This window comes from Melanostigma gelatinosum (genome assembly GCF_949748355.1).
Source record: "Melanostigma gelatinosum genome assembly, chromosome: 2".
In the NCBI taxonomy this organism is placed as follows: Eukaryota; Metazoa; Chordata; class Actinopteri; order Perciformes; family Zoarcidae; genus Melanostigma; species Melanostigma gelatinosum.
Genome location: NC_136635.1, coordinates 32,261,702 through 32,286,487, shown reverse-complemented (window position 1 = coordinate 32,286,487; position 24,786 = coordinate 32,261,702). Strand labels below are relative to the sequence as shown.

The following is a 24,786-nucleotide window of genomic DNA, read 5'->3' as shown; positions in this document are numbered from 1 at the left end:
CAGGTGAGAGGAAACATGTGTGTTTCTGATTTTTGGGGTTAATTGTCTCTTTAGCACTAAAAGCACTGCTTACATGTACGTGATGCTGCTGAGAGGAAGACGGAGACAAACGCTTTGATTGCACAATATCCTTCGTCAGTGATGAGAGATGTAGAGAATCTGGTTGTTGAGTTGTTATGGGAAGAGGAAGGTGCATTATTTCCTTGTTGTACCATTTGCTGGAATTCATTTTCGGGCAACTTGTCACCGTTGCAGGCGTTGCCAGTAAAACACCTTGTGAAACCAGTTGTTCAGCCTATTCTGGCACATCGCGTGCATTCCATGAAACTTGAAAGGACTGCCATCATCCGGTCAGCCTGCGAGAGCGTATATATAATGATGCTGCAGGTGGATGTGAGGTAGAGAACCTCCAGACACAGTGAGTTGAGGGCATCATGGCTTCAGTGCTCCTGCTTCAGCTGCTCCTGGTCTCACTGGCCTCTGCGTCTCATTTCATGGGGGGATCCATGACATTCAGCTTCAAAGACAGAAACCCTGACGGATCATTTCGGGTGAGAGATGCAGCTTTTTACATATGATGTGCAACGTGCATCACAGATGATGTGTGAATATGTTTCCTCTGGGATTTGTCATATTCTGGGAACGCTTATTTAATCTCTTTATTATAAATGCTGTTGTTATTTTAAATGGGTTTGAATACTCTGTTTAGAGAATATTAACTCAATGCATTTTTGTACATCTTGATCTTGTAAAGCATTTCTGAGTACATCTAAAATATTTACATAACATGTGTTATTATTACTTATTATGATTACTTCGTCAGGACTTTATTAAAAACGATCTTCCTTTCTGAAACAGTTAAATTCCCCCGGATGTTGCTTACAAGATATTTAGATATTTATCAGCTCCTCAAGGGGGAAAAAACGTGTATTTATAGCAACTTCACTTCCACGTTTTATTTAAATTCAGAGTAAGAATGGAATGCGTGATGGATGTAAAATAATATGGGTTGATATGTTGAACTCTTGATTTTGCAGGCTTGATTTCTGATCCATGCTTTCATTCTTGCTGAGTTCATATTATGTTCTTGTGTTTTGCCTTTTCACTCCAAAAAACGAAGTTCAGGTGAAGACGCTAAAACATTTAACATTGTTGAACCGAGTCCCGTTTATGGAATCCCCCCGTGGCTGAAAGGGATGACCTTTAACCTTTAAAAAATCATTAATTCACCAAGAGAAGAAGAAAAAATCATAAAAGCTTGATGAGAACAATGACTTTCTTAATCTAAACGTGAACATACCATCATTATTGTTGTCATTATGGTTTCCATTCACATTTTCTTTACTCATCTCAAGATCAGAGGACATATTGCAATAATATTGTTCTTAATGAATTTAAATAAAAACCTAAGATATGAACTTGAACTATATTTGTTGATTTGTTGAAATGATTATTACAGATGAACACCCTTCTTTAAATGGATATCATTACAGAGTAAATACACAGAAATGTAATTCATTAGGATGTCCTTATCTTCAGTGGAGACACCGTCTTTAACTCCAGGATCTTTTTCCACAGGTGGAGGTTCGTCGCAGGGCGACCTTTGAGAGGTATCAGTTGTCCAACTACTGGGGTTGTTACGGAGGCAACTGTGGCTCTATCTCCAGCAGTGAGAGCGGTAGGATTGACAGCAGCACCAATTCACCACCATCCAACCGACAACGGTTTGAAACTGAAACAGTCGACACAAGAATCGTCCCGAGTGACAGACCTTTTGAATTAAGGTGAGTTTATTTCTTCTTCTCTTGAATCCTATAAATGCTGAATATTGTATTTGTTGTTCTTATCATGAAGAGCAGCCAGTGTTTGGTGCAGTAGTTCAAGAGTGTCTTTTGATTGATGACCAGGGCTGCTAGCTGCTGTTGGGTCCCAACGCGCAACTGGGCAACTAATTGGAGACTACAGACTTTTGTGGATTTGGGATCAAGATCTGACACTGGAAAACCCAACAGGTCACCAGACATTGCCATTCTACCTCTCCTCAGGTAAGTCCTCTGCCGTTAGCATGAAACAGCTAGGCTAAGCTACAATCCGTTCGTTAAAGGAACTGTGGAAAATGTCCTACTTCACCGCCTCCCAGTGTTACAAAAACAAAAAAGACACCGTGGCAGTCCTCAAATACATTTAGGGGCTGAAAGCCAAACATGGTCTGCAATCTGTATCCTACAGTTTGTCTGCCAACACAATCATATCACATCAGAATCATTTGGAAAATAGTGTAATCACAAAAAAAGAGTGACTTTAATTCAATGATTTCTTCCAATAATAAGAATGTTCACTTACTTTAACATTTGTATGACATTCCAGCCAAAATAAATAATCAAATTGTATTCTTCTATTTTAATTATGAATTACAGTAAAATTACAAATATTAAAGTGTGTGATTCTGTATGTAAAATGTTATGAACTGTACTACACCTCTACCAGCATGTCACTGGTTTATTACTTCTTACATTGGTGTAGCTATCCAGCTGATTGTTGGCCTAGAAGACTGTTACTGACTCATTTTACTGACTCATGTTACTGACTCATGTTACTGACTCATTTTACTGACTCATGTTACTGACTCATGTTACTGACTCATTTTACTGACTCATGTTACTGACTCATGTTACTGACTCATTTTACTGACTCGTGTTACTGACTCGTGTTGCTGACTCATGTTATTGACTCGTGTTACTGACTCGTGTTACTGACTCGTGTTGCTGACTCATTTTACTGACTCATGTTACTGACTCATGTTATTGACTCATATTACTGACTCATGTTACTGACTCATTTTACTGACTCGTGTTGCTGACTCGTGTTGCTGACTCGTGTTGCTGACTCGTGTTACTGACTCGTGTTGCTGACTCGTGTTGCTGACTCGTGTTGCTGACTCGTGTTGCTGACTCGTGTTGCTGACTCGTGTTGCTGACTCGTGTTGCTGACTCATTTTACTGACTCGTGTTGCTGACTCGTGTTGCTGACTCATGTTGCTGACTCGTGTTGCTGACTCGTGTTACTGACTCGTGTTGCTGACTCGTGTTGCTGACTCGTGTTGCTGACTCGTGTTACTGACTCGTATTGCTGACTCGTGTTGCTGACTCGTGTTGCTGACTCGTGTTGCTGACTCGTGTTGCTGACTCGTGTTGCTGACTCGTGTTGCTGACTCGTGTTATTGACTCGTGTTACTGACTCGTGTTACTGACTCGTGTTATTGATTTGTGTTATTGACTCATGTTACTGACTCGTGTTACTGACTCGTGTTACTGACTCGTGTTACTGACTCGTGTTACTGACTCGTGTTACTGACTCGTGTTATTGACTCATGTTACTGACTCGTGTTACTGACTCGTGTTGCTGACTCGTGTTATTGACTCGTGTTACTGACTCGTGTTATTGATTTGTGTTATTGACTCATGTTACTGACTCGTGTTACTGACTCGTGTTACTGACTCGTGTTACTGACTCGTGTTACTGACTCATGTTACTGACTCGTGTTATTGACTCATGTTGCTGACTCGTGTTGCTGACTCGTGTTGCTGACTCGTGTTATTGACTCGTGTTACTGACTCGTGTTACTGACTCGTGTTACTGACTCATGTTATTGATTTGTGTTACTGACTCATGTTATTGATTTGTGTTATTGACTCGTGTTACTGACTCGTGTTACTGATTCGTGTTACTGACTCGTGGTATTGACTCATGTTACTGACTCGTGTTATTGACTCGTGTTACTGACTCGTGTTACTGACTCATGTTATTGATTTGTGTTACTGACTCATGTTACTGACTCATGTTATTGACTCATGTTACTGACTCGTGTTACTGACTCATGTTCATGTGTCCACTCAAGAGTTCCTGAGAACTGCCCACGGACATACGAGCTGATGTCCTTTGATCCTGATGGAGACAGAGTTCGATGCAGATATGGAAATATCAGAGATGTAGAGTGTGACCGGTGTGAACAACCTTCAGGCTTCACCTTAGATCAGGTTAGTTGAAAAGCCATGATACATTGTTCAATACTTCACTGATGCTTTGCTTCACTTAACTTCAAAATGTTCACATCGTCAGGACTCTTGCACATTACACTACAATCAATCCACTGCCTACCCCAGAGTTTATGGATTTGAGATGGTGGTGGAGGACTTCCCGCAAAAGCACATCACTCTGGGCTACACTGATGGATCCCGATCCTACAAGGCCCCACTGGGTTGGAGGGGTAAGAGATATGTCCGCTCCCCTACCACAGCAGCACCAACAACCACAGCAGCACCAACAACCACAGCAGCACCAACAACCACAGCAGCACCAACAACCACAGCAGCACCAACAACCACAGCAGCACCAACAACCACAGCAGCACCAACAACCACAGCATCACCAACAACCACAGCAGCACCAACAACCACAGCAGCACCAACAACCACAGCAGCACCAACAACCACAGCAGCACCAACAACCACAACAGCACCAACAACCACATCAGCACCAACAACCACAGCAGCACCAACAACCACAACAGCACCAACAACCACATCAGCACCAACAACCACAGCAGCACCAACAACCACAGCAGCACCAACAACCACAACAGCACCAACAACCACATCAGCACCAACAACCACAGCAGCACCAACAACCACAACAGCACCAACAACCACATCAGCACCAACAACCACAGCAGCACCAACAACCACAGCAGCACCAACAACCACAGCAGCACCAACAACCACAGCAGCACCAACAACCACAGCAGCACCAACAACCACAGCAGCACCAACAACCACAGCAGCACCAACAACCACAGCATCACCAACAACCACATACCCACCAACAACCACAGCAGCAGCAACAACCACATACCCACCAACAACCACACCTTCACTCAGTAAACTACCTTTGCAGTTCTCATTTTTTGGTGAGTTATTTTTATTGTGTGACAGCATTTTCAATGAGCCAATCCACAAAAACCCTGCTTCATGTTGCAGCTCTGCAACACTTTAATGAGATGTTACACATGGCAGAAGACATTATTTTAGAAATCTTCAAGTCAGGAGTCTCGGAGAACAGTTTGACCAGAAACCAGCTTTAGATTTTTAACATTTTATTTGTCCACTAAACCATTGCCTGTGAATTTAGTTTCCCACATTGAACGTCTCTGTCCTGTAAAAACATGTCTCTTTAAACTCTTTTCATGAACAACATGAACAGCTACAGCCAGCAGACCATTTGTCTTTGATAGAAATCAGCAACACTTGCTGAGACAGCTTTGAAGTTGTGATCCACAGGCAGCAGCAAAGTGTCAGTTTTTAAGTATAACTTACTTATTGCACTTTGTAACTTAAATGAATCTTCTATCTTTTAACTCCAGTGGACCCAGCTGCTCCCTCGTGTCAGGAGGGACTCTACTTGCCAGAGCTTTTGCCCCCGACACCTTTAAACGGAGCCCGCCTCCATGCAGAGGTCGACAGAGAAGTGGAGATCAGAGTCAGAGCACGAGCATCACGCGCAACGTGAGTGAGAGCCGACGGGACCGGTGCTGCCTTGAGGCGCGTGAGATATCATCAGAGCGGAAAGAGTCAATAAATCTCTGCTTTCTTTGCTTTGTTATCACACAGAATACATGACATCATCATCAGCGGCCCACTGAACATCACCGAGGAAAGGAACACACATGGGGAGTTCGTCATCAGGTGGACGCCTATCCAAGATGACCTGGGGGAGTTTTTCCCGATCTGCTTTGCTGTTGAAGCGGTGACCGGGTAAGCCACACACCATCACAGTCACAATCACCACGCCACCCCATCTCCACAGTGAGTGACATTTCTCTGTGTTTGGTGTTTTTCTCTAAGCAACAAGGTAGAGGTTCAACAACTAGGAGCCAAAACCACCAGTAATAATTTGAACATGACATATCGGCCTAACTGAAAGAGTAGCAGGCATTAAATCAGCGTTCACCGATGCTCCTCAGGTCCGGCGTCTATCAGTCCGAGATGAGGTGTGTTCTGGTAGAAGTTCGGACGGTGTCACGTGAGTCTACTTTAATCTCAACATTTGGTTGTTTAAGTACATCTGTAATGGTGTGTATTTTCACCAAATATATCAGATACTGAATATTAAGTTAAAGAGCCAAATAGTGTCTGCATGGCTGGCGTACATGAGAGGTTAAAAAACTTCTATAAAGTGCTGTGATTGGTTGAACCTTCCTACAAGACAAAATTCAGAGCCGTCATTGGACGCAAAACATTCTTGCTCTACACAAAAATACCACGTTCACTGTTCATACCAGTGAAACCAAACCAGCAGAACTTAAAGAAACTTTCTTTTTGATGGAAACATCACAGTCTTTGTCTGGAACGTTGCTGAAGTTCTTGTTGGCATTACTGCCCCCTGTAAATAAGTACACCATTGGTATATAATGTGTATTTTCTCACACTCTCTTCTTCTAGTTAATTCCCATGTGATCTGCACCGAGTCCACGATGAGAGTAGAGGTTGAGAAGTCTTCATTCCATGGACTCCATGAGGATCATTTGCGGCTCAACGACGGCGCCAACATCGCCTGCAGGCTGCGCTCCAACAGCACTTACGTCTTCGCCGACATCCCCCTCAGCGGTTGTGGCACTGAGCTCGAGGTAACGCAGGCTTTTGTTACCGGCTGCTCTTCTCTCTCAGTCGTTGGTGTTGCCTTTATCGAGCAGTACGAGGACTGAATACATGACCTTTGTTCACTGCAGGAAGACGGGGATAACCTCAGGTTCAAGAATGAAATCACCACGTTTGAAAACACAGCCGACGTGATCACCAGGAAACACCTGCTGGAGGTGCACTTCTACTGCCAGTACCCCAAACGTGGAAACGTGACACTGGCCTTCACAGTACACAGGCCCATCGTCTCAGTGTGGGACAGGGGCTTCGGCAGGTTCACCTACCAGTTTGAGTTCTATTCTAACGACCAATACCAAGCCATGGTTGATCCAACTTCATACCCGGTGGTGTATGACATATGGAGCATGATCTACATGCAGATAGAGGCCACCTCCTCCGTCAACAACACCGTGCTGTTTGTGGAGTCCTGCAGGGCTTCACCATATGACAACCAGAACTCCCAGCAGACCTACTCCATCATTGAGAATGGGTAGGCATGGACACACCCCCCAGTGGCGATAGAGGGCACAACAAAGCATTTGTAAAGATTAGTTCTCTGATTGTTGCTTCGAGGCTCTTCTGTGTAATGTCACCCTGTCAGGATGTAGAAGTCAATGCTTCACTGACTCCATCTTTTGTAGAACCTGTAGTACTTTTCTTATTGTGTGAATACCAATAGAACAATACCTCTGCCCCTATAGCAGCATCCACTGTAAGGCACAGAGTAACAAAGGCAACATGTCTCATCTTTTTGTTGTGTTTTGCTCTGACTAGGTGTAAAGTGGACCCGACCGTTCAGATCCATTCCCCCTCCCACCCGAGACAATTCAGGTTCAGCATGAAGGCCTTCAAGTTCATCGGCATGTTTGATCAGGTGAAGAACGGAGCAGAGGACTGTTGATGTCTCTGGGAGATCTCTAAATGCTTCAACGAATAGGTCCAGTTCATGACGTCCTTTCATTTGTCTGACTAGTTTTACTAAACGGAGGTTTGAACTGGATCTGAGCACAGCTCTGCTGTCGGTCCGTCTGCTGGTGTGATGACAGCGTGTTCTGTTTCATTCAGGTGTACATCAGCTGCACAGTCCTGATGTGTGCAGCAGGGGAACCCAACACCAGGTCCTCTCAGGGATGCATCAGCTCCACAACGCCAGCCACTTGGCTTCATCACGCCCACCGCAGAAAGAGAGAGGGTGCCGTGGAGAGTGCCCGGCACTTCGTTTCCCAGGGTCCCCTGCGCTTAAAGAGATCAGCGGAGAGCAGCGAGAGCTCAGGTATGAAACCAGAGAAAGGTTCTCTGTTACCAGCACACGTCACTTGTTTGAGCCACTTTGGACCAGATCAAGGTAAAACATGGTGCTTGTTGTCTCTCCAGCGCTCCACCTGAATCTGAACCTGGTGTTCATCGCTGGATGTCTTCTCGCAGCTGTTGGCATGATCAGTGCCGTGGTCCTGTACAAGGCCAGGATGTCAAAGGTCAAATACCAACCTTTGTCCACAGAGGAACGTTAAGACAGCATGCAGAATAGCAGTTCTGCATTAATTACATTTGACTACGTAAAGCTTTTGATTCGTTTTGCCGTCAGATATTGAGTGCTTGTGTATCTTCTGTGCCCATTGAAATGAATGAGCTTTATATTAAATCCTTTATACATGTCTACAGCTTATAGGTGGAAATACTTCAGCCAGCAAACATGTGTGCCGTGCAAACAGGAAACCAGAACGGTTGCAGGCGCAGTAGGTTTAGCAGGGTATTCTAGGCGTACCTCTCCACAGAAACTTTTCCAGATGAGATATATGATATTTCTGGGTTTACCTGAAACCCTGTAAAGGGAGGTGTCCACGAGTAATCCTGATCGGATGCCCGAACCAACTCAGCTGGATCCTTCACCGCCTGTGATCATGGTGAAGTCATGTATTTGCGTCTTTTAAATGGGATTTTAATTTACAATAAAAGGGGAAATGTGCATTATATCAACCTTCCATTTGATGTCTTCATTACACAATCAGCAATGCTTTGTGTGTCTGTGGTGTGTTGTGCATGTGTGCGATGTAATCATTCGGGGCTAACGTCAGCATGCTAATGTAGCGACGTGGGTGTATACAATGTAAACAAACACACGTGTCTGTTTGCACTGAGTAAACATTGAATATTGCTAAATATCTGACCAGATCTGTATATATTTACCCTTCCAATGACGAGATGAGAATTCTCGACGACCGTTGCTTTGACGTCTCGGACCCATCCACTGACAAACTGATTATAAGCGTCGAGCCCTTTGTAGCACGCCAGCTCGTCTTTTGTGTAAGGACTGGGGGTGTTCACGAGATACGTGTAGATGTTGGCGTAGTTTACCGATGGAAGATAAGTAGGATCGGCACTGAAACCATCTGCACTCATCGTATAGGGATCCAAGTTACCAATAACCTTCAATTTGGCCAGGTAGCGAACCTTTGATGCACTATCCAGTGATTCAAAGTATGGTATTTTCGCCGCACTTCCTTGTTTACTCGCCGCCATGTAGGATCTGTATGTACTCCAACATGGCGGACAGACCTCGTAACTAAGGAGATCGTGACGTCGGTGAGACCGCTCTATAGATGGTTCTGGACTGTAAACACAGAACTCCTTCAGCTCAAATCTGCGTGGTTCAAAGCTCTGTGTGTGACTTTTAAATGAGCAAAGAAAAATAGACACGGGTTGTAGTTTTGTTTGTCTCTTACAGACAATGGATTCGATGAGCTCTGTGTTTTGTGCTAGTTAGCTAATGTTAGCATGCTAACTCATTGAGGTGATGTTTTTTGCAGTGACGACTGAAAGGAGCAGTTGAGTCCAAACGTTACGAAGCCAGAGACGTTTTACTTTTCATTATTCTTAGATGGCCAGATTGCAATATACAAGTGTGTTTAGTTTTTAAAAGGAATCTAATTATACGACACCAATGCAATACTTGTGTGTTGTGGTTACTTGTGTTATTTAACTGATTCAAATGAACAATGTTTTGGTGGATTTTGGGAGACAAAACAGTTTATTGTCTGCTGTAAATGGTGTTGAAAGGTGTGCTTCAGGTAGTTCTATGGCCACTCTACTGTAACTATCACTCGACTGCCTTCTACTACCTGGAAGACATGATGTTTTTTTAGGGTGTCAGCTGTACGAATATAGATTTCATGCAGAAATTATGTGGTTTGTTCTCTTCTGTGGTACGTGACTCTTGGTATCTGTGAGAAGTGTTAATGAGGTCAAAGAAGCTGAACGTGGCTCTGTGCTAATTAGCCTAATAAGCAATTACATACTTTTCACATCAATTTCACTCCTGAAACCAAAAGTGTTTCACAGATGATGGAGTAGCAGGATGTCACTGAGAGAAGTGCTTGCCAGACTCAGCTTAAGTATTTGTTGGTGCTGTCCGGTCATTAAAGAAAGATCAAATTAAAAAGCTGTGAGTGGACGAGCTGTACAAGTAGAGGTGGGAGAACAGAAGACGACGGGTGGCAGAGACGTATCGGTTCATGAAGACCTTCTTTCATCTCGTGTCATTTGTCTGTTCGTCGTGTGAATGTCTAACGTTGTCCTCTGTCTCCATCGCATCCGTCCAACACGACTTCCTGCGAAGAAGCCGGTGTTGAAAAAGTGAAAATCAGTAAGTTTCTTTTGAAGGCAGCACTTTTTAACAATGCCCCCCCCTGAGGCTGTGTTACAGTAATGGCTCCATTCAACATGTTAGCTGTGGGGCGCTCACACCGTGAGAGGCTTCTGCTTTAGGCGGGAGAAACCCTTTGACTGTTGCACATCTAAAGGGAGCCTCGCTCTGCTGATCAGCGTCCAGATGGAAACACTTTGTTTGTCTTAGAATCACAACATTCACCAGGTTATATTTTATTCTGATAAAGACTGAGATGTAATGCACCATTTCAGACAATATCTTGACTTCATCAAGAAACTTCAACATGAGATCAAGCCTTTGATCTCTGAACGTGAGACGATTGTTTTAATAATTAGATACATGTTTGTATTTTAATACATTCTGAAGCCATTAAAATAACGAGTGAGCAAGTTAGAAAAATGGTTATAAAATGATTATCTAAATCACAGTACCAGGTTCAAATTGTTATGAAAATCACAAAGATATCGCATAACAGAAAAAGATGTGACATGAATGGAGCGAATGAATGATGATTTACACTAAAATAACAGCTCACATACAACAGACGAGCTCACAGTAAATAATCATAATAATTCAAAGTTTACCAAAATGTCTGGATGCAGATTAAACCCTGCTCTGTGGTTCATCGGTCCTCCTCTGCATCAGCTGTGATGCCACCTACTGGTCATTCTGCTGCATTACATTCTGTTCATTATGACTTCATAAAATGTATTCATTTCAAGTTTTCAAGAAAATAATAACAAAAACTAAACAAGCAAAAAAAGAAAAAGCCCGAGGACAATGGACAAATACTAAGAGATGAATAAGAGAACGAGGAAAAAATAACCAATAAACTGATTCAGATGAAAATGACGTCGCTTTAACGTGGCTTTGTTGATGAATCCTTAAATCCTTCCAGCAGCGACGGCTGTAGTTTCAGTTCAGGACAGTTTGGTGTGAAAATCAACTCTCGACCTTTAAAATGCAAAGAGCGGCCAATAAATATCTTATAACCTGCTAATAGTGCTTTATAACTAAAGTTATACGCACTCATGAATAGTCATAATGTGTCACGGGAGTTCACAGATAGGACCCAAACGCAAGACCACAGGAGACAGAAGTGAATGTTAAACAGGTTTTATTTATAGACAGGGGGGTGCAGGTGTGGAGCCCGTGGTCCGACACCCGAGTGGCAGATCGACAGTGTGATGTCCCGTGGCTCGACACTGGAGAGTTGACAGATCGACGGTGTGAGTCCCGTGGCTCGACACTGGAGGGCTGGTGAGTTGACGGCGTGAAGTCCCGTGGCTCGATACTGGAGTCGACAGAGTGTAATCCGTAGACCACAACGAGAGCAGAGCGGCGGAGCGCATCCACAAACACAAGGAGGGCAGAGCGGCGGAGTGTAATCCACAGACACAAGGAGGGCAGAGCGGCGGAGTGTAATCCACAGACACAAGGAGGGCAGAGGATGCCACGGGGTTTCAGCCGGTTAAAGACGGTACGACCTGACACTCCCAGACTGCAGGGCCAGAGCTTATATAGTGGCAGGATACTCATTAAGGGGCCCTGAGTCTGGTGTGTCAGGCTGCAGGAGGTGATCAGCCTGAGTGTCCTCAGCCGTGCACGATTAAGGGTGCGGCCATGGGAGGTGTCTGGAGGCAGAGGACAAACACAGAGCACATGGCACACAATAACAGACAGGGGAATGACAGAGCACATGAGGAGAGGAGATCAGGGGACACACACACCGGGTCAGACAGGGATCCTGGATCCTGACAGTACCCCCCCCTTAAGGAACGGATTCCAGACGTAACACAAGACACAACACAGGGCGGGTGGAGGGGGTCCGGAGGAGGGATGTCCCCACAGCTACAAGGCCGACTAGGGTGGGCGGCGGGGGTCCGGAGGAGGGGTGACAGGATCTGACCCGCCACGGGGCCGCCGAAGAGCGTCGGCCACCGGTGCTCCGGCGGACGGCCGGGAGGGCAGAAGGGCTCCGGACACGGGTGCTCCGGCGGACGGCCGGGCGGGCGGAAGGGCTCCGGACACGGGTGCTCCGGCGGACGGCCGGGCGGGCGGAAGGGCTCCGGACACGGGTGCTCCGGCGGACGGCCGGGCGGGCGGAAGGGCTCCGGACACGGGTGCTCCGGCGGACGGCCGGGCGGGCGGAAGGGCTCTGGAGAATAGGATGCTGGTGCCGCAGTGGCAGGTACTGGAGGTCTCTGCTGCTCCGCGACGGCAGCGGGCACTGGAGGTCGCTGCTGCTCAGAGACGGCAGCGGGCACTGGAGGTCGCTGCTGCTCAGAGACGGCAGCGGGCACTGGAGGTCGCTGCCGCTCAGAGACGGCAACTGGAGGTCGTTGCGCCTCTGGGACGGCGGCCGGGTGTGGGAGAGGCTGCGGCACGGAGGCGGCGACAGGAACTGGAGCGGACTGCGGCGCTGAGGCGGCAGGAACTGGAGCGGGCTGCGGCGCTGAGGCGGCAGGAACTGAAGCGGGCTGCGGCGTAGAGGCGGCAGCGGCAGGAACTGGCGTAGAGGTGGCAGCGGCAGGAACTGGAGCTGGCGCTGCGGCGGCAGGAACTGGAGCGGGCTGCGGCGTAGAGGCGGCAGCAACTGGAGCTGGCGCTGCGGCGGCAGGAACTGGAGCGGGCTGCGGCGTAGAGGCGGCAGCAACTGGAGCTGGCGCTGCGGCGGCAGGAACTGGCGTAGAGGCGGCCGCGGCAGGAACTGGAGCTGGCGCTGCGGCGGGAACTGGGACTGCGGCGGCAGGAACTGGAGCTGCGGCGGCAGGAACTGGCGCTGCGGCGGTAGGAACTGGAGCTGCGGCGGCAGGAACTGGCGCTGGCCCTGCGGCGGCAGGAACTGGAGCTGCGGCGGCACGAACTGGAGCTGGCCCTGCGGCGGCAGGAACTGGAGCTGCGGCGGCAGGAACTGGAGCTGCGGCGGCAGGAACTGGAGCTGCGGCGGCAGGAACTGGAGCTGCGGCGGCAGGAACTGGAGCTGGCCCTGCGGCGGCAGGAACTGGAGCTGGCCCTGCGGCGGCAGGACCAGAGAGCGGCTCTGGCTCCGCGGCCGCGAGGTCCGGGGATAGCTGCGGCTCCGAGACCACAGCTGGGACTGGAGGTCGCTGCTGCTCCGGGACGGCAGCGGCAGGACCTGGAGGTCGCTGCTGCTCCGGGACGGCAGCGGCGGGACCTGGAGGTCGCTGCTGCTCCGAGACGGCAGCGGCGGGAACTGGCGGTCGCTGCTCTGGGACGGCAGCGGCGGGAGCTGGAGGTCGCTGCTGATCTGGGACGGCAGCGGCGGGACCTGGAGGTTGCTGCTGCTCCGGGACGGCAGCGGCGGGAACTGGAGGTCGCTGCTGCACTGCGACTGCGGCGGCCGGGACTGGAGGTCGCCACGGTATGGAGACAGCGGCGGCCGGGACTGGAGGTCGCCGCGGTACGGAGACGGCGGCGGCCGGGACTGGCGAAAGCTGTGCCGCAGAGGCGGTAGGAACCGGAGCTAGCTGCGGCGAAGAGGTGACAGGAACAGGAGCCGGCTGCAATGCAGTCTGACTACGGGGAGCCGGAGTCGACCGGGCCACTGAGTGTTCCGCTACCCTTGCATGGCTCAGTCTCCGGCTGAGAAGGCGCTTGACCATATACTCAGAGTTCCCCAGAGGGTCAAAAACTCTCATCAGAGCAGTCACAAAGTCCACATACCCCACAGTATTAGGCTGGTCGCTGCTCACTGTGTACATGGCCCAGTCCAAAGCCCTTCCCCGCAGTAAGCAGACCACGTAAGACACCTTGGACCTGTCTGAGGCGAAAGTCAGGGGCTGTCGGTCAAACACCCGTTGGCATAGCAACAGGAAGCCTTGACACTTCCCCAGTGTTCCATCATAGGGACTCGGAGCCGGCACGGGGGATTCCCAGACCGGCGGAGCGAAGACAGGCGGGAACAGTGCGGGTGCTGGAACTGGTGGAGACTTGACTGTCCGGGCTAGTTCCTGCCCGCACCAGCCAACCCGAGAAACCTCAGCAGCGAAACGTCTCATCTCCTCCAGGGAACGTCTCGTCTCCTCCAGCAGCCTGGTAGTGCTGTACAGCGTAGCTGCTCCTGTGGTTGCTGGGTCCCCCTCAGAGACCTCAGCTTCCATGGATTGCAGGGCTTGACGCATCTTCATGAGCCTCTGCTGGTGTGCCTCCAGCTGCGTGCTATATCCGGCCAGCGTAGCTGCTCCTGTGGTTGCTGGGTCCATTATGGTCAGGTCGTTCTGTCACGGGAGTTCACAGATAGGACCCAAACGCAAGACCACAGGAGACAGAAGTGAATGTTAAACAGGTTTTATTTATAGACAGGGGGGTGCAGGTGTGGAGCCCGTGGTCCGACACCCGAGTGGCAGATCGACAGTGTGATGTCCCGTGGCTCGACACTGGAGAGTTGACAGATCGACGGTGTGAGTCCCGTGGCTCGACACTGGAGGGCTGGTGAGTTGACGGCGTGAAGTCCCGTGGCTCGATACTGGAGTCGACAGAGTGTAATCCGTAGACCACAACGAGAGCAGAGCGGCGGAGCGCATCCACAAACACAAGGAGGGCAGAGCGGCGGAGTGTAATCCACAGACACGAGGAGGGCAGAGCGGCGGAGTGTAATCCACAGACACAAGGAGGGCAGAGGATGCCACGGGGTTTCAGCCGGTTAAAGACGGTACGACCTGACACTCCCAGACTGCAGGGCCAGAGCTTATATAGTGGCAGGATACTCATTAAGGGGCCCTGAGTCTGGTGTGTCAGGCTGCAGGAGGTGATCAGCCTGAGTGTCCTCAGCCGTGCACGATTAAGGGTGCGGCCATGGGAGGTGTCTGGAGACAGAGGACAAACACAGAGCACATGGCACACAATAACAGACAGGGGAATGACAGAGCACATGAGGAGAGGAGATCAGGGGACACACACACCGGGTCAGACAGGGATCCTGGATCCTGACATAATGCTTTATAACAATAGTCACAACACGTTTTAAAGCATTTCATAATGATTCATCAGGTAAAGTATCTGTGATGCTACATAACATAACTGATGGTGACTTACAGGTTTGTATTTGCAAGGATCATAGTGTGTTATGATTCCCACTATTGTAACACATTATAATCTTTTATAATGTGTCAGCTGTTTAGACACGTTTAGTGTCAATCTCAAATTGATTAAAGACATAAAAAAAGAAAGAGAGAGCGAGAGAGAGAGACAGAGAGAGAGCAAGACAGACAGAGAGAGAGAGAGAGACAGAGAGAGAGAGCAAAACAGACAGAGAGAGAGAGAGACAGAGAGAGAGAGACAGAGAGAGACAGAGAGAGAGAGACAGAGAGAGAGAGAGACAGAGAGAGAGAGACAGAGAGAGAGAGACAGACAGAGAGAGAGAGCGAGAGAGCGAGAGAGAGAGACAGAGAGAGAGAGAGCGAGAGAGAGAGAGACAGAGAGAGAGAGAGACAGAGAGAGAGAGAGAGAGATAGAGACTGTTGTTGAAAACCACTTTATTGACACCGCTTTTAGACATTCCAGTTCCATCATTGAGATAAAAAAACGAATTGTTTTCCGAACACGATACGGTATCATTTAAAACGGTTAACCAAATAAGGTCCAACAAACATAAACGTGTCTTTAATTGTCTGTAGGCTGAGACCCCGACTCTCACTTAGTGCCCACTTTGTCCAGTTCTCTGTTCACTTTGTGAACTATCTTCTTGAGTCTGTATCCTTCCTGCTTCGTGAGACCTCCTCTGTCCTTGCTCCTCATGTGAGATCTGGCAGAGCTGGAGAGCTGCTCCTTGTCAGAGAGGTAGTCCTCCACTCTGACTCCTCTCACGTTCTTACTCCTCCTCAGAAACTCCTTGATCTCCTCCACGCTGTAGCCTCCAGAGCCCCGAGAGCTGCCAGCACCGTGTGTAGAGGGCTCACTGTTTACAGCAGAGTTCTCCTCCTGACTGGACTCAGAGTCCTCCCAACCGGACTCAGGGTCCTCTTCCAGCCTGGACTCACACTCGGCTGCTCCTCCACTTTCTGTAGTTGCCACTTTCTTGGCCTGTGAGCTTCCTCTGTCTCTTCTCTGTTTCCTCTTCAGCTGAGGGGCCTTGAGCTGCTCCTCATCTGCTTCCATTTCCACCTCCCCACCTGCCTCCACCTGTCCTCCAATACTCCCCCTCACCTGCTGGACCTCACTTGCCCCGTCCTTCCTCACCTCTTGTCCCCCACTTGTCCTCTCTTCTCTCACCTCTTGTACCCCACCCGTCTCCTGCACCCTCACCTCTTGTACCCCACCCGTCACCTCCACTCTCACCACCTGAGCCCCACCCGTCTCCTCCACTCTCACCTCCTGTGCGACACTTGTTCCCTCTTGTCCGTCCTGCTTGTCCCCTCTGTCCTCCTCAGTACCTCTCTGGTTCTGGTCTTTGTTTGAGCCGTGTCCCCAGGACAAGCTCTGCTCAGATGTCCTTCTCTCCCACAGCTGTAACATTTAAAATCGTTCGTCTTTGCAAAGATGACGTAGTCAAAGTCGTCCACAGTGATCTTGAAGCTGAGGTTGACCACTCTGCTCCTGTTGCTGGGGATCAAGAAGACATGTCTCCTGTGAGACACCACGTGCTGCAACAGCGGAGACTGAAATCCAGAGGACACCCTCCTAACTGGAGACACCACCTTCCCATGTTTGGACAGCTCTTTGACGATGGCAGCGCTCTTTATGAATGGCGGCACGTTGGACACAGTGACTTTCACCTCCGGTGAGGCGAGAGCATACGTGGGCAGGAAGTGCTCACCCACGGAGATCCCGTTCATCAACACCACTTCCGCAGTTTCTATGCTGTCCAGAAAGATGACCACAGCGCTGTTCATCCGCGCTGCGGACTTCACGTGGCTGTGGCCGACAACCTCACCCACTGCCAGGCTGATCTCCTCCACCCAACACCCGAACAGCGGCGGGACCTTCACGCCGTGTTCCCTGGTTAGCTCCGTCAGGCGCATGCTAGCGTTTAGCACGCCGACAGCACCTGCTGCCCGGCTGCAATCCGCTCAAAAAGACCCAAAAAACAGATAACTTCACATACCTTCCTACCCACATACCTTCCAACCTACCGACCCACATACCTTCCTACCGACCAACATACATTCCTACCTACCTACCCACATACCTTCCTACCTACCGACCCACATACCTTCCTACCTACCGACCCACATACCTTCCTTCCTACCTACCCACATACCTTCCTTCCTACCTACCCACATACCTTCCTACCTACCTACCCACATACCTTCCTACCTACCGACCCACATACCTTCCTTCCTACCGACCCACATACCTTCCTACCTACCGACCCACATACCTTCCTTCCTACCTACCCACATACCTTCCTTCCTACCTACCCACATACCTTCCTACCGACCAACATACATTCCTACCTACCGACCAACATACATTCCTACCTACCGACCCACATACCTTCCTACCCACATACCTTCCAACCTACCTTCCTACCTTACCAACGACCTACCCACCTATAAATTGACCGACCTACCTAGCTCACGCTAGCTCCAAACATCCCTTAAACTAGCTAGAAGGTCGGTAAGTCTGCAACACTGACAGCCCGTCCCTTCAGGCCTTTCCTCCATATCCACTCAGCCTGATCTTTTGGCCGTGATCATCGCTCTACTTCAAATAAACTTGAGATGTTTTGGCCGTAAAGAGGATCTCTTACATGTGATGGCCAGAATGAACAGGAGGGATTATTACAGCAAGCAAGACCTGTTTCAGTGTTCATATCAACACCTGGCTATTGTTTTAAGACAGGCTTGAACAATTCTACGATGGGGCGTCCTGGTGGTGGGTTGTACTACGGTGCATAATGACAGGCCTGACATTAATCCGGCATGTTATCGCTATCCCTCCCTTGATTCCAGTCGACTGGAAGATAAAAACAGAAAAACAAACCTTTATACGAAGTCAATTGTTGCATTGCATCATACAGAACAAAGCAATGAATTATTTCCTGGAATTGGTTTTGATTTCTATTTATGGTTGTTTGCCCCACGACCAGGGAACCAATCACACCGTCACACGCAGTACAGTATTCACTGAACCAGTTCTAGCTGGTAGAACTTAAAAACAGCCGTACATTTCTACCGCTATGAAAACAAAATTCCACTCCGTCTGGTTTCGCAGGATTTTTCCGATGCTGCTGTTCTGTTGTAATTGAGGAGTTAGACTCATTTGCATGTTATTGTATGTACAGTACAGGCCTGTCTAAATGCTGCATCTAGGATTACTGATGTAAAAAAGACCTGATAGCATCTTTAAATCTTACCCAATGGTCTACAAATCATTTTCCATTAAAATCACAAAACATTTACCTACATTTGTTACATCGGTAGCTTGACAATATGTGCCGTTAGACATGCAGTTCAGTTTGTGTAGCTATAAAACTTTCCACACTTTGAAACCTTTCTTCCGTTCCCTTCTGCTGACTCGGGCCGGGTTGCAGGCGCAGTAGGTTTAGCAGGGTATTCTAGGCGTACCTCTCCACAGAAACTTTTCCAGATGAGATATATGATATTTCTGGGTTTACCTGAAACCCTGTAAAGGGAGGTGTCCACGAGTAATCCTGATCGGATGCCCGAACCAACTCAGCTGGATCCTTCACCGCCTGTGATCATGGTGAAGTCATGTATTTGCGTCTTTTAAATGGGATTTTAATTTACAATAAAAGGGGAAATGTGCATTATATCAACCTTCCATTTGATGTCTTCATTACACAATAAGCAATGCTTTGTGTGTCTGTGGTGTGTTGTGCATGTGTGCGATGTAATCATTCGGGGCTAACGTCAGCATGCTAATGTAGCGACGTGGGTGTATGATAAGGAATAAATCAGTTCAACACATTCTGGGTTTGCCTCATAACTTCAGTCAAGTCCCAACACGGAACCAGACCAGCCAAGACCAAGCTCCCCTCCTTCTCCTCTGTCATTACTTATGAACCCCAAAACCTCCAACCGCCTGAACGCTGACTAGTGGAGATATCTGCTGTCAGATCATCAACTTCACATAACTGTAGATCCTGAATATGTGCACACAAGATGGTAGACAGCAGTTCAACATCATACTAAACTTATGCTTGACATGCATGATTATGTTTAAACTATGAAGCCTTAGTTAAGTATGAGTAAACACTTACTTCATCATCTATAAAGCATTGTTCCCACATTAACACTCGTTAGTATGCAATTAATAACAACAGTTATAAATGTTTTATCCTTGATTAATAAGCTTGTGTATTATGTGTTTCTGTCACGGGAGTTCACGGGTAGGACCCAAATGCAGACCACAGGAGACAGAGTCCGATGAAACAGGTTTATTTTAGACAGGTGGGTTGCTGGTGTGAGTCCCGTGGCTCGACACCGGAGGGTTGACAGATCGACGGTGTGATGTCCCGTGGCTCGACACCGGAGAGTTCGTAGATCGCCCAGTACTCTACACCCGTAGCAGAGAGGAGAGAGATTAGCACAGGAAGATACCATGGGGTTCAACTCACGAAACGGCGGGCGCTACCGAGGCAGAAGACAATACAGACTGACAACCCAGGCCTGCAAGACCAGGGCTGATATGCTGCCGGGTTACGAGCCAGATTGTCTGCAGCTGGCATCCATCAGGGCGGTAGCAGTGGGAGGAGTCTGGAGGCAGGTCCGAGAAAACACCAAGCACATGGCATAACAAAAACAAACAGGGGAATGACAGACACATGAGGAGAGGAGATTGGGGGGGAAACAGAGGTAAACACACAATGGGTCACACAGGGATCCTGACAGTTTCATTGTGTTTTCATACTTTATAAATGATGGATTCCCCATTTGTAAATGAAGTATTATATATATATTACAAACCAATTAAGGAGTTGTCAATGATTAATAACATCATTTCTAAAGTGTAAGTAAATGATTAAGAACGTATTTAGATCTACATTATTCATGCATTTATATATATATATAATGATTTGCACTAATGGTTAGGGACTATGTTAATATATGCTTTATAAACACGTATTAATACTGCGACTCATGATTAATTCAGGTAGTATTTTGTGTGACCTCATCTAAAGTGAGGACTATCTGCTTACAAAGCATTTATAAATGACATTTAAAGACCATCAGTGCCTCAAACCCCACAAACGTCTCAGTTATCTTCTCAACAGAAAAGGCAAATAGACAAAACACAAAGTGATCAAGAACATATCAATATTTATGACAAAATGCAAACAATGTGCTGGTAGATACAGACCTCTCAGCCATTGATCCGTGTAAAAGACGAAACATATTCGGCTTCATAGCGTGTAAGGCAAGGCAAGTTTATTTGTACAGCACATTTCAACAACAAGGTAATTCAAAGTGCTTCACATGAAACCATTAAAAGCATGAAGGCAAAAGTAAAGGAGATTTAAAACATACATTGAAACCATAATCGATGTCTTCCTGAGACATTACGCTGCACGCAATCAACCATACACTGCCGCAATTCTGCAATTACTCGCACACGAACCACGTCTGGAAAAGATCTCTGCCGATCTGCGTTTTATAGTGTACGCCTTGCACGAACTCTGTCCCGGAGGAAATATTGTTTCAATGTATGTTTTAAATCTCCTTTACCTTTTGCCTTTATGCTTTTAATGGTTTCATGTGAAGCACTTTGAATTACCTTGTTGTTGCAGACTAGCCTTGTCTTGTTAGCTGTCCAATGATGAGGCTCGTAGCTCGTAGTTTAAAGTAGTTTTATTCCATGTCAACAAAAAAATTGACAAAATCCTGATGCAATAAATGGAGTACCAAAACACGGACCTTCTGCTGGCTGTAACTAAAAATTCTAATCTGCGTTCAGAAAAATTGTTGCTCCACATCTTGCTCCATGAGAGCCGAACAAGCTGAAACCTACTTAAAGGAGAACATCATACATCAAAGCACATTCTGCAACATGACCAATTACCTTAACTCCATCATATGGTGAACATTTTAAAGGGCTTAACACACATACTTTTACATGAACATAAAAATACAAACAACTGTTAAGAATACAAAATGGCTTTTTCATGATTCATTCACCATCAGTTGAGAGCGGGCTGGACGTCATCATGTTGATACGTAGTGACTTCACACAGTGGTGTATGGACTTCACCCACTCGTGCAGCTGATGGAGATCTACAATATGTCTTTTTCTAAATACAATCTAAATTCACCATCTGTCAGTAAAGTTGCAGTTTGAAGTGAAGACAGCGATACAGTTGGTCATTGTTGTGCTCTTTTCTTATCTCCGATCATTTATACTCGACATGTAAGAAAAGAATGTGACGAGCAAGAATGTCCTGAAGCTCAGACAGCCGTGGACTTACGGGAAGACGAGTGTCAAAGTATTTCATCTGCTGTCATGTATATATATATATATATACATATACATATAAGAATATGTTAATCACATACTGCTGCATAGTTTAATCTGTAGCACAGCATCATATCTTCTTCATCATATGTTTTATGTTGAAATCTTAATCTGTAAAGTAACTCCAGATGTCAGATTGTGGAGTAAAAGAACAATATTTTCCTCTAACATGGAGTGTAGTAGAAGTATACAGGAGCAAACAACTGCACTTCTTCTTAAATACAGAATAAGTAGTTGAAACTGTGCTTCAGCACAGTAAATGTGCTGAGTTCGAGGTGCAGTGACACTACTTCTTATCCGTGACAATCCGACAAATATTCCTGGCAAGGTGTCAGTGGAGCGTTGGGTGTGATACTTTCAAAGTTTGCTCAACAATCAATCACTCAAAGAACAAAACATCCGTGTGGGTGTGCACTGGTGGAGCATGTTCATGACAGTAATTGCAAGGACATTTTGCAATTATTATTAATCATTAAAAACTTTCCACTCCTGACATGAGAATGTGACAATGTGCCGTTTGGCATCAAATCAGTCTGGACAGAGAGAGAGAGAGAGCGAGAGAGAGAGAGAGAGAGAGAGAGAGAGAGAGAGAGAGAGAGAGAGAGAGAGAGAGAGAGAGACAGAGAGACAGAGAGACAGAGCGAGAGACAGAGAGACAGAGCGAGAGACAGAGCGAGAGACAGAGAGCGAGAGACAGAGAGACAGAGAGCGAGAGACAGTGAGACAGAGCGAGAGACAGAGAGCGAGAGACAGAGAGACAGAGAGAGAGAGAGAGAGAGAGAGAGAGAGAGAGAGAGACAGAGAGAGACAGAGAGAGACAGAGAGAGAGAGAGAGAGAGAGAGAGAGAGACAGAGAGAGAGAGAGAGAGAGAGAGAGAGAGAGACAGAGAGAGAGAGAGACAGAGAGAGAGAGAGACAGAGAGACAGAGAGACAGAGAGAGAGAGAGAGAGAGAGAGAGAGAGCGAGAGAGAGAGAGAGAGAGAGAGCGAGAGAGAGACAGAGAGAAACGGACTTACAGGTCTTTTGTGGTGTCACTTTATTATTAAATTATTTTAAATTATTTGTGTTGTGAATATGAATGTGTTCAAAAAGAGTCACAATATGTGAAGAAGAAAAATAAAAATACTTATGTTTTTATTGTTCTCCCTTTTCTGAGTCATTCAGCTCATCGATGTTATAAACTCCGTCTGGCTTTTGATGAGTCACTCACTCGTTTAAAATGAATTGAACATCGGCGAGGTCACCAGTCAACAACACACTGTTACGGGAAACGATACTTCCTGTGTTATCTTTAGCTTCTGCCAAAGACACATCTCCAACACTACATTTATAATTCACCTACGACATGTTTGTAGATTATTTCTCCCGTGAGCGAGCTGCTACCTTATTGTATTCAGAAAGGTTTTTACAGTTAGAGTTAGAGTCAAAAGAAGGAGATTTTTCATTACTGCATGAACATCACATCATCATACTAATTACATTGTTTATTTAAAAGATGACGAGGGAATAAAATAAGACAAAGTTGCCCAATGTTGACACGACATTAGCAACACGTCCTGAGTCCTTTGACTCCAGAGAAGTGAGCATGAACACCAAGGATTCTTTCGCTCCAAGTAAATATCGGAGCCACGTTTCACAAAGCACATGTCTTCCATACGTTCTGACACTAAAATTGTATTTTTCAGACACAAGAAATAGAGAAGGAAAATAAATGAACTTTGTTTGAGACCTTTACTCTGGTAAACAAAGAGGACGGCACATGTGTGAACATTAAATGTACACAGAAACATGGAGGATTAAAGATGAAATCAGAGGACATTCATGTCTCTCTTCAGGAGGACCTCAGGTGACTGCTAGCAGGTGACCTCATCCATAATCACGTGAGGCTTCCTGCTGTGAAAGACGCAGAGAGGGTCAAAAGACACGACAGTTGAAAACGTACACACTGAAATGATTGACGAGATATGCTTCAGAGAAAATCATGTACGAATCTGTTTATCTTTCCATTTTTGTCATTATTATTATGATGACCATTTATTTATATGGTTATTTATCCATTGCTCTCTCCTCCTCTTCCTCCTCTGACATACCTGCACATCCTGCCGCTCACAGTTGTTTTTATATGAACACACTTTCAGGCATTCCCCAAAACACTTAAACACTCTAACAAAAGTACAAATCAGAACCATAATCACATCATAACATCTGTTTCCTTCCTCTTGTGTTAATGTCACACTGACAAAATAAAAAAAGACAAACAAACTAGCAAAGAGCAGAAAATATTGACGATTAGATGAGCGTGCACTTCAGAATGTGAGAGCAGTCTTTGGACCATTACTGGCCTCACCCGACTTATATCCACACAATCACATGTTTCACTTTCTCACAGCTTTCAATGCACCAAAACAACACTTGATCCCCGGTTGAGCCCATCGGACTCAGTGGTGTGTGTGATGCTGTTGCTTGATGAACATCAGGCGGGCGGTGTGTGTTTAATTCAGGTTTGTTACATGAAACCTTCCTTTTACTCTTCAAAGAAATACCACCGGAGTGTAAATCCCTGTTATTCATCCATTTAAAAAGAATCAAACAATGAAGCTGCTCAAGTTCAAGTTATTTCATCCTCATGCACACAAGAATTACAGAGAAGCAGCTGCTGGCAGAGACGTTCTCAAATCTCAAGCTCCCTCCGAATAAAACATAAAAATATATGTTTGAAGAAAATGAGACAAACAATAAAACAAACATGGAATTTACGTTCAGTGGGAGAGTCGAATGAAGATCAGAGTACCGACTTTTGTTGAAAGCTGAAAAGACAAACCTGAAACCGATCAAACCAACACGGAGATGAAACAGATTCATTCAGAAACACTCAACACACATCGATGATGATCACACACTGGAAAAAAACAATCTCTAAGGTGAGAGCTTCTTCAGGGAGCACAGTAAAGCATCACAGCGTTCCACAGAAACACAAACCAAGTGTA

General features: G+C 46.7%; 1 protein-coding gene across 1 annotated transcript; it reads left to right on the top strand.

The window, feature by feature from the left end:
- Positions 1-412: 412 nt before the first annotated feature.
- LOC306791285 (uncharacterized protein) lies at positions 413-8,692 on the top strand. The gene is made up of 13 exons (XM_079287935.1): positions 413-551; positions 1,579-1,784; positions 1,908-2,045; positions 3,899-4,037; positions 4,120-4,966; positions 5,420-5,561; positions 5,667-5,810; positions 6,020-6,078; positions 6,498-6,682; positions 6,785-7,185; positions 7,470-7,569; positions 7,761-7,968; positions 8,070-8,692. Exons 1-13 carry the CDS (start codon positions 435-437, stop codon positions 8,204-8,206), a joined length of 2,823 nt encoding a protein of 940 aa, XP_079144061.1. The 5' UTR covers positions 413-434; the 3' UTR covers positions 8,207-8,692.
- The last annotated feature ends 16,094 nt before the right edge of the window (positions 8,693-24,786 follow it).

Bases quoted from the DNA above. Each gene is read 5' to 3' on its own strand.
- LOC306791285 (XM_079287935.1), top strand. From the start codon at position 435: ATGGCTTCAGTGCTCCTGCTTCAGCTGCTCCTGGTCTCACTGGCCTCT. The intron at 6,079-6,497 runs GTGAGTCTACTT...CTCTTCTTCTAG, and splicing joins AGAAGTTCGGACGGTGTCAC to TTAATTCCCATGTGATCTGC. The intron at 7,186-7,469 runs GTAGGCATGGAC...TGCTCTGACTAG, and splicing joins TACTCCATCATTGAGAATGG to GTGTAAAGTGGACCCGACCG.